Source organism: Perna viridis, chromosome 3, assembly GCF_037379345.1.
Source record: "Perna viridis isolate PV_CMFRI_1.1 ecotype Kerala chromosome 3, ASM3737934v1, whole genome shotgun sequence".
NCBI lineage: Eukaryota > Metazoa > Mollusca > Bivalvia > Mytilida > Mytilidae > Perna > Perna viridis.
In genome coordinates, this window is record NC_142447.1 from 19,944,007 (window position 1) to 19,955,012 (window position 11,006).

An 11,006-nucleotide genomic window follows, 5' to 3' on the forward strand; every position below is an offset into this window, starting at 1 on the left:
AGTAATCCAGGGACAAAGACCAGACATGGAAAACAAACATACACAACAAGGAACATAAAGTAACTAAACTCATACATATAAAGTAACAAAAGCAAATGAGCAACTAAAAACTGGGAGCATAGACCAGGTGCACCAGTAGGGTAAGCGTCCTCTGCTTTTCTAGAAACACGCCCCGAGGTGCTCATAAAAAGTAAAGTCAGGGGTAGACAAACGAGGAAAGAAAGCGTCTAATAGATCAATCAAAAAAGCTCTTTTTGCTCTCTATAGAAAACGAAGAAACATTCCACTGCCAATAGATTTACAGATTCAGTTATTTGATATTTTGATATCATCAATACTGTTATATTTCTCTGAGGTCTGGGGTTTTGAAAATAAGCAAAAACATTGAAAAGGTGCATCTTAAATTTTGTAAATTATCCTTAAACTGAGAAGCAAGCACTCCAAAAGTTGGGTAGAATTCCACTTGAAATATATGATAGAAGTAAAAATAGTTAGCTTTTTGGGCAAGAACTATGCAAAAAGAACAAAGACTGTCAAATCTAATGTTTCAGCTTATGATAAAATTGCATGACAATAATCCAACCACATTTAGATGGGTTAACTATGTTAAATCTATCTTAAATACGGGTCTTAGTTACTTATGGAACGAACACGTTAAAGTAAATATTAACTGGCTTAAGGTCGCAGTTAAACAGATATTATGTGATCAATACTATCAATCGTGGTTTTCACAAATGGACAACACATCTCGTAGTGAATTCTATTCCACTTTTGAACATGAATTCAGAATTGAACCATATCTTCTCGGATTGTCCCCAACAGAACGTAATCATTTGACAAAATTAAGATGTTCCAACTTAAAACTACCAATAGAAACTGGGAGGTGGTCTGGAGTCCCACGGAGTCAAAGAATATGTATGCTTTGTAAAGAAGGGTTTGGAGATGAATTTCACATATTCTTCCAGTGTACTAATCCAACGGTTAAGTATTTAAGATCTCGTTACATCCCAGATTACTACTCAAAAAAAACGAATATGAGTAAATTTGGTGGATTATTGTCTATCTGTAATGTTCAATTATACAAAGGAGTGTGTGCTTTTTTTTACGAAAAACTGTTAATATCATATGAAAGTAAATGTGCTAAAATATACATGTGAATCTATATTTATTCAAATAGTTTATGATATTGACTGTTCTGTGTATTGCGGTGCATTATCAACAAAATCAAAAGAACAGAAAGCTAAATCCCTCAAAGGCAAATCCAAAAAATTTATCATATGTGAAAGACTATATATTCATCAATAAATTTGACTATTAAAAATCTCCCTAAAAGTCCAAGGGACAGCATATCTAGGGTCTCCGTTAGATCATAATCCTCATTTAGCTAAAATAATAAAAAAGATATGTCTAGTAAAATGGGTTTCAAGACACTAGTAATTGTGCTTTATTTCGTTCGAATATTTTTTCTTTATCGGATACAAAACAATTTTAGCATTATCTCCAAATATAAACTGCATGAATATTGTTGAAAATGTTGTATTTGAGAAAGGTGTTCTGTATCGTGATATCGTGAATACTTTTTCAATACAGTATTTTTTTTCGTAAATCCCACTAAAGATAACGACAAACAACAAAGAAACCATTTTAGTGTGGAGCAATTGTAAGTCTTTATAACTTCTAGTATAGTACTGGTACAAAACACTTTTTATCACTATCAAAATAAATGTACTTAATAAAACATCAGTATTTTAAAATTGCTTCAGCTAGGTGCAAGTATCGTGGGTACAACGATATATTTTTTGTAAAGGGCTGGAATGTTTTTTTTTCCTTATTAGATAATGGTTTAATAAATTATTATATGATTTTATTGATGTAATTGCACATTTGATGATGTTCAATTACTTATATCACAGCATAGGAGATAGTCACAAAAAGTAATTTTTGTGCAAGTGGGATAACAACTAATCGATCAATAAAATTGATGAGGAAAATTAAAATATGACAGCAATTTAAAAATAAATTATCCGGGTGTTATTGAATAATATGCAAATGTCGGTCTTAATATGCTTAAATTGGCATGACAGATACATACCACCTTGTCCTAATCCAAATAAATACATATTATTATGAAAGTCTACCAGATTAATAACTTTTAAAACTTTAAAAGTTTTTCCCCTACCGTTGCACCTGGTCCGTGTTCCCAATTTTCTTGTGGAGTCCAAGTTGCTCATGTCCTTTGTCGTATTGTACGTATTATTTAAAGTAAATTTTGTTCTTTGTTGTGTGTTTCTGTTTTCCATGTCTGGTGTCGTTGGACTACATTCGTTTGATATCCGCTAGAATTTGGTTGGTCCTTTGTTTACTCTCACAGATGAATAACAATTCAATATGTAAAAAAAATACCATTACATTTCAGAGGCTTTCCTATGACGCTGACGTTGACATGTCAAGTAATATATATTTAGTGGACTATACTTTGACTTTTGAACCATCTAGTCTATTAAAGTATTTAGCGAATCACATTTTCATTTCTGGATTTTATTTTAGATAACATGGAAGCGACGCAGATAAACATATCATCGGAATACATTTCAGGTAATAAATGTAAATGCAATAGTATTCTCTATTTTCCCCGATTTAGATCTTATATGGTTTTACACTGCATCAAGTTGCAATTTGGAAAATTTCGTAATCAAAATATGAGAGACCACGATTGGAGCGAGGAACAGGAAATCCGAGGCCAAGGGTAAACAACAAAGAAAACTTAGATAATGCAAATTTTAAAGAAATGCAAACATCACATAAACAATAAATGAATACATGGATGTCTATGAAACTAAAGTATAGTCTTAAAAAATTAACATTCTGAAACCAAAAATATTTATTCGATTTATCTTAATTTATTTGACTTAAATTTACAATAAAATAATAACTTACATAAAAAATATGTTTCAAACCTATTCAAAAGGTATCACCGTATAATGACAAATATCATATAATACTAAAGTATACCAAGGAACAACACATATTTAGTGAAAACATTAACATTATCACATGTAGAAATATTTCATAGATTTGGAAATAGTTTTCCGGGTGTAAATACACGTATAACCAAAAGGAAAAACAAAAAACAAAAAAACACCAAAAAACACCTCAGCAATTTGTTTTTAATTGCCTATAATTCTAACACCAGAGTAACATAAGTACAATGAACTTGAGCCAAAAACATATCTTTTCCTTATATTTTGCACAGTTTGTAACAGTTTGAATGTTACTATAACATTTTTTTTTAATTTTTGAGCCACAATCATAGTCAATTGCCCTTTCACCTTTATAGAGGGTTATGACGAACATTTGTCCTATTTCAAAGGGAAAATATTGTTTCGGAATTAAATCAAATGAAGTAGATTATGATTAAGAGAAACATGATACCAATTATTCGTTGATAAGGGGAAATATCTCTGTAAAAATTGCATGTTTTTGTCAGATTTGTTCTATTTTCATCGATGTCATATAAAGTATAATTCTTTGATTGAACTTGTTTACCTTAATGACCAACTCACATATTATGCTGCCCATGATATGATGAACATCTAATTATGGTTGGCATTTTAAAATTTTGGGGTAATTTCTAATTACGGAAAAAACAATATTCTCTGTCACTTCCATCATTTTGAAATTTAAAAAGGTAATTAGTTTATCAACAGTTTTGCCTTTAGTACAAGAATATTTTAATAACAAAAAGTAGAATTTGTACCTCATCATTATATCCACATTTGGAATTCTTAAAATTCACGGTCTCCAGTTTCTTGATCTAAGCTGTTGTTTTGTAAAAGGTGTAAAAAACAACTTTGTGTTGATAGTACTCTAATTAATGCCTAAATATATGCTAATGCTATATTCTATTTATCAGAAATGGCACAATTATGATTTTGTATCAAATTTGATTGTTTTACAGAGTTATTTCCCCTGTTAACTTGCGTAAGTTTTTTTCGAAGTTTCGGTTTTTGTGGGATCTTGTTACACATTTTCTTTTGTTTATTCGGGTCTTAACAGTTTATTTCAAAACTTAAATACTATCTGTTGCAATTTGTTTATATTCAGGGTCAACATTTTGTAACATTATTGGAATAAACCTTGTGTTTGTTTGATAAATATTTAGTTCACTTTTTACCTTGATTTGATTTTTATAAGAGTAGTTTTCGTAAATGTTCAAATAAAGTTATAGCGAGCGTTGAGACATTCTAATTGATTTCTGGCTTTAAGTATGAATACAAGTTTAATGTTTCAGAACTTGATGCCAAAATAGGTAAGTTTGAAGTACGCTTTGACTAAAATGACGTGCAAAAATTAGTAGTTTATGTTATTCTACTCTCGTTAGAAGTATTCGCAATGAAAGCTTCTGTTTTCAAATATTTTTTATGAGCCTGTAATCGCTTAAATCCCCGAAGTAACATTTGTTTGTAACTAATTTGAAACATCATCTTTTTTACGAAAATATACGGGACTTCGGGCCTTCTTGTGAGAATAACTTCCTTTAATGAGCTACTGTATCTTCCTCATGGAACTAAATAACTTGATTGCACTGACTCCGTCAGTTTTGGGGGTTTAAGCAAGGAGTTAAATAAGAATCCTTGATTCAAGTAGTTTTATAGTGGTAAATATTTTTAACGCATTGCATGAATTTGGATTGCAACTACATAATTTGACACGAGTAGTGTATACATGTACATGTATTTGTAGATACTAAACATATTTATTTACACAAATAAAGTTTGTCAAACATGGATAAATGTTAGTGTTTATGCATTGATAAAATTTTACCAATATTGTACATGTACATGATATGTTTCTTTTAACTGTCACACATTTTGAAGTTGATTTGGATGCATTTTTCTTTCATCTTTCCAACTGAAGCCACATCGTACACATTTTCATCTTGAAAGGTTGACAGCTCTGGGCTTTGTAAATCTTTATCACTGTCTTTTCAGGTAGAAGAATACAGTCTCTTGGAATGCCAGTTATCAACTTATCATGCCTGAAATGGTTATACATCTGTGAAACCTTTATTTCTTATATGAACTATATTGGTTTGCAGTGTTGATGCTATTTTAAGTATGAAATTCCAAGCACATGGAATGTTGTCATTGACCCATTTGATTTTGTTATTTTGTTTATTTTGTTATGTGTAACCTAACTTTTCTCTTAGTGCTTATCAGTTCTACATATATTGTTTGAAAGTGGGTGGCAAAGTGGCAAATTAGAACAAAATGCGACAATCGTTCAAAACTAACTCTTTGGTTTGAATGTACAGCTATTATTTTTATCCATGTAGTTTTGCTATCCCTTCCATCAAATCATTATGAGGCTCAGAGGGAGCAACCATTTGACTTTTTTATGGGGAATGAATCAATTTCAGTCCTGCCTTTTTATTTCAAAAAAAGATAAAAGGTCCTGCTTTATTTTTTCTTTGGAATTTTTTATTATTATAACAATAAAATATCAGGACATAATAGGTCTGCCTTAATGGGCTATCCTATCTGTTTATTTCTTGATAATTTTAATCCTTTTGGATATTTTTAATTAATGCTTTTTTGTATGATATTTCTATATATTTTTCAACAAACAATGAAGGGAAATTTGACTGAAATTGCACTCATTAGTTCTTGTTATAAAATAAAATTTGCATATACATGATGGTGAAGTTGCATTTTTATAACCTTTTTTTCTAATAGTTTTCTAAGCAAAACTGAATATTCATATGTAGTATTTGATTAACTGAAAATTTAAACATGTCAGGTTATGTGCAGCAAACTTAGCTGATACACTATACTCGACGTCACATACAGCACATTTTCGATTTGAAGCTCTATAATTTAAAATGTCGGGACTTACCGCTAGAGTTGTGTCTCTTTTATTTTATCTGAAGATAGTTCGCATATATGCATGACGTGATAGTTCGAACGAGTCGTTTATTGGCTGAAATCGTGAGTAATAAATCCTTACTGGAAAATCCTATACTAATATTCGACAGGTTGGTTTCTACGGGACGATTTGTTTACAAACGGAGTTTGTAAGTTCCCGTCGAACTCCGGTGACCATCGTCTGCTTAATCAACTTCTCGGTGTTGTACAATGTTCGCGTAGAATAAATCCGAGATATCCGAATTAGCGCCGAAATGCATTCTGGGTTCCTTGGTTTTCGGACAAACCATTTAAACGTAAATAACATCTCCTAACACCCGATCACTGTAAACATGGCCGACTTTTGACAATGTAAATATTGGGACCTAGAATTAAAATCTGACCGGAATTTAACGATTCAATCTTTAGGGAGAAGCCGTTTGGCTAAACGAATGAGCAAGTCATTTAAGACAATTTAAACGACGGTTGGTGTCAATAAAGTCGTAGAAAATATTTTTATTCAAATTTTAAGAGTATCTTATTTTCTTATTTATGTGACGCCGAGTATACATGCATACATCGGACCTATGTAGCCAGAAATTTCAATTCTCATATTGCCAACTTTCATGAAAATCCAGGAGGTAACATATTTTTGTACCTAATTCGCGTAAATTATTTTCTGATCGTGTGGAGAGTGTCTGTAATTCTTTGCACGAACAAAAATTAAATTGATCTTATGTTTTTTTTTAATGTAGACAAGAAAAGTAGAAAGACTAATTTCAAAAGATCTAAATTCTCCATGGCGAAAAAAATCATAGATTTCCATCAAGTGGATGTAACGCCGTGATCGCCTAAATATGACATGTCATTTTCAACGTCATTTTTCGAACGGCTAATACACACAAAAAATGTCCAAACGTCGCGGAATGTCACTGATTAGGGCTGATTACATTTTTGGCCTTAAATGCACTTTCGTTTGTCCTGCTGTTTGACGGACATCAAATAAAAAACTCAGGTAATGGATACGGGCGTTTATGGTTTAATATTCTGTCTGTGTGATTCTCTGAATACAAACAATAAGCAATATAAATCCTTATGTTTGTTTATGAATTTTATGTCTTCGGAGGAAATCTGAACTTGAATTGCTCGACCAGAATGAGTAGATAAACATGAATTAAGTCACACTGAGGAACCATATCACAAATGTCATTCGATCAACCTCACATCCTAAACCGGAATAAGCTATTCTATGGTACAGAAACAATAATATAATTTATCCATTTTCAAAGACCCTAAAATCATGGTGAATGTAGCTTTGATATAATTTTTAAAATATAATATTGGAGAAAGTCCTTGTCATTATCTTTTGTCTGGTACAAAATGTCTGTGTTACCAAATTTAACAAAAACAACTGATGAATTATAGACATCATACCATTATACAAAGAATGAGCAGCATTAAAGAAAGACGTAGTAACAAATTTAGTCACTTTTAAGTGTTTTTTTAAGAACCAATAAACTAAGTCTTTTTTTTCATTGGTCAGTAGAATGTCCTTTGTTGCTTACAAAAATCAGTATTTACATCAAATTAGTAATTAGAAAATCGCTAAAATGGAAATCAATATTGCTATCTGGAGTTATGAAGTCTTGTGAATGTAATTAAATGTATCTAAACCTGTGTTCCAATTCTCTCATTTTGACGTAAGAGATATTTTTATTTCTTTCAGATAACATGAAATTAACTATAAAACACCAACTCAGAAAAATAGGGAATGATCTTGTCCCAACACAAGCTCTTGAAACGACATTAAAACTCGTGAAGAAAAATAACTACGTAGTCATAGGAGGAAGGCCTGGAGATGGAAAAACGATATTAGCATACCGGGTATTGGCAGCACTTTTAAATGAAGGGACACAGCCGCTAGAGGTATATACACCAAACGATTGGGAAACGATTGATATTAAAGGGATAGGTAAACACCTTGCCATCTTTATTGACAATATGTTTGGTGAATTTTCAGTATCGAATGTCATAAAGTGGGAGAGCCAATTTAAAAGCATGGAGGCAGCAACAACTGAAGATCGGTTTATATTTTTGATAATAGTAATTCGAAACGACATTTTCAATCAATGCAAAAGTCGGATGAAAAACGATAATATCGATTTCTTGAACAATTCGAAAGTTGATATATCCTTTGGAAGCGGAAACTCATTGACAAATTTCGAGATCGAAACGTTTTTGAAAGGATATGCTCCTGAACTTGTTGATAATATCCAAGTAGAAAAATTCAAAAGTTCGATTTCTGAACTTGGATTTCCCCTAGTATGCCGTCTGTATAAGTATGATAATCACTTCAAAAACAGAGGTATTTATTTTTTTGAGAATCCTAATGAAATGTTGGTTAAAGAAATAGAACTAAGAATGAAAGATAAAGATATGGTAGTCGCAGTTCTTGGGTACATTCTGTTAAATGGTGGAAAAGTGGACCAAGGTAATCTTAAGTATTATTACAAAGACAATGAAAACAAATCAAAAGCAATGGCAATGTTGGATATCAAACCAGATATTACAGCATTCACAGAATCTGTAAAAAATGCACAATCTTCTTTCATATCTATGGACAAAAGTGGGAAATATGCAAAGTTTTCTCACAGTTCGATCCAGACTGCTACGCTGTCAGTGTTATGTGAGAAATGTCCTCATATTTTAATACAGCAGTGTCATTATAATATGTTACCAAGCCTAGAACAACGGCTTCTCAGTTTGAATGATCCAAACTATTTTTTAAAGGAGTTTGCTGAAAGACTTTTTTCTTTAGTGCATACTAAAACAAGCAATTCAATAGACACTTTTGATATATTTGTAACAATATCAAAACTAGATGTTTGGGACAAGCGAGAGTTTCTCCAATACCTTCAAGAAGATTTTCTTTCTAGTTTGGTCGAAACGTTAGATAAAAAGAAATTTACTATGTTTGTTCATTTGGCAGCTACTGGGCGATTACAGCTGATTCAAGTATTATCAAATAAGGTGTCAGACGAACAGAAACTGTTTGCTTTGCAGGCTAGTTGTGAACACAATCAGGGAGATGTTGTTACATTTTTACTACAAAATAATGTTAAGCCAGATATAATATGCGCCTGTCGAGCAGCTAAAGGCGGTTTCCTTGACATACTCGAAAAGCTAAACGATTTAGGTCTAGATCTTACTGAAATTAGTGAAACCCAAACACCATGGATTCTCCAAACAACAGTTTTGGAAGAGGTCATACTTTTTAATCATCTTCACCTGATAGATTCTCTTTTAGTATTGTGCCCCAAATTAAAGGAAACAAAGTCGTCTATTGGTGGAAATATTTTGCATATGTTTGCAGAGTTAGGGGATATCGAAAGGATGAAGTCGGCGATTGCTGAAGGTTTTTCACCATATGAGAAAACTGATATCGGATCAACTATTCTTCATTTCGCTAGTCAAGAAAATAGATTTGATGCCGTCAAGTACATAATTGAAACATATCCCGATTTATTGTCGGTTCCTTTTTTTACTTTTAAAGGAGGCCATATTTTGTCCACGCCTGTACAGAGTGGGAATTTGGCTCTTTTCAAATATATGAAGACAAAATTATACGAAAACTGGACCAAATCTGGAGTTCAGAGAATTGAACTTCAAGATGGGTGTTATATTCAAGAAGATGAAAGAAAAACTGTCATTGACATAACAGATATTCTTAAAATTCAAACTGTTGAAGGATATACATTATTGCACTTAGCAGGATCTATTGAGATGTTTGAATGGCTTATAAACGAAGGACTAAATGTTCATATTAAAAATAACATAGGAGAAAATGTTATTGAAATGGCAGAGCGTGTGAGGAGGTTTAATATGATAGGGTATCTTAAGGAGAAGTATCCTGTCTTGTAAATGGATATGAACAATTTGATTTAAAGATTTATATATAGAAAATGTCAAATTCTAACACAGTCTTTGTTGATCTCAAATAAGTAGCGCATCCATTATAATCTTTGAACGGGGATAAATGTGTTGCATTAGATACGTACTTACTTGTTATAATGTTTAATATAGCACAATTCTTCTCCTTAAAAAATTCTTTGTGTCAATTTCTACATTAAATAGTTTCGAAACATTGATCATGATGCTTCAAATATCTATATAATTTTAAAAAAAAATAAACATGTACATTCTTTTCATTAAGCCAGCCAAAAAAGGAAGCGACAATACATCTTGAAATGGATAGATGGCTCTACATTTCTTTCATTGTAATATTAATATGTATCATTTTTTTCTATATATAGAACACTTCTATAGTTAAATGTCTTTTCAAATGTGTCTCGAAGGGAAATGAGGCATGACAATTAATATCAATGATTACATAATGTACATCAAATAATGAGACCAAAACTATGCAGCTGACTTAATTTGACTGCAGATTACTTGTGTAAAGATATACTTCTAGGTTTATCCAACAGAGAGACGTACAAGACCATTGAAACACTTAAATTGAACTGGGGCCAATTCAGGAATAGCTCTCTGTGCATTCAGATGAGATTACGATACAATGAGGGAAAACACAAAAGTACACTACACACTACCAAATATATATTTTCTTACATACAATTTTTGGGACATGATTCAACCCTTCACCTTGCCTTATCCAGCCTTTTCTGTGACACCTGTGGAATATAAAATGTTTTTCTACTATAACAAATCAAAACAAAGATGAATAAATAGCAATTACCTGGATAGAAGTCTCGTAAATACCTGCTGTGTACGGGAAATAAAAAACTGCCTGAGTGATGAATCGGAAATGATTTTTTTTACAAAATAATTTAAGAACGTAAAGTTCACATTGAAATATCAATATATTACCTAATTTTGAAATAAAGATTTGCCATCTTGAACTGTATATATCTATATATAAACGTCTAAATATGTTTAACATCACCAGAAGATGGTAAAATTTACATTGAGTATTTCTTATAACTGATATCCTTCTTCAGCATAAAACTTATAAAATTCTATGAACATAAAGCTCATACAACTTTATGAGCATAAAACTCATAAAGGTCAAGATCAAAACAGATT

At 31.6% G+C, this 11,006-nt stretch overlaps 1 protein-coding gene across 26 annotated transcripts in view; it reads left to right on the plus strand.

Annotated features, from left to right (window-relative positions):
* LOC148621360 (uncharacterized) overlaps nt 1-10,538 on the plus strand; it is a 99,188-nt gene extending 88,650 nt beyond the window's left edge. For 16 of the 26 annotated variants that reach the window (XM_088575579.1, XM_088575580.1, XM_088575581.1 and 13 more), the window contains 2 exons: nt 2,548-2,595; nt 7,630-10,538. In XM_088575579.1, the coding sequence (XP_088431705.1) occupies nt 2,548-2,595; nt 7,630-9,824 (2,243 nt within the window). In that variant the 3' untranslated portion in view covers nt 9,825-10,538. The remainder of the gene's footprint in view (nt 1-2,547; nt 2,596-7,629) is intronic. The other 10 variants (XM_088575582.1, XM_088575585.1, XM_088575587.1 and 7 more) reach the window with 2 other exon arrangements.
* The last annotated feature ends 468 nt before the right edge of the window (nt 10,539-11,006 follow it).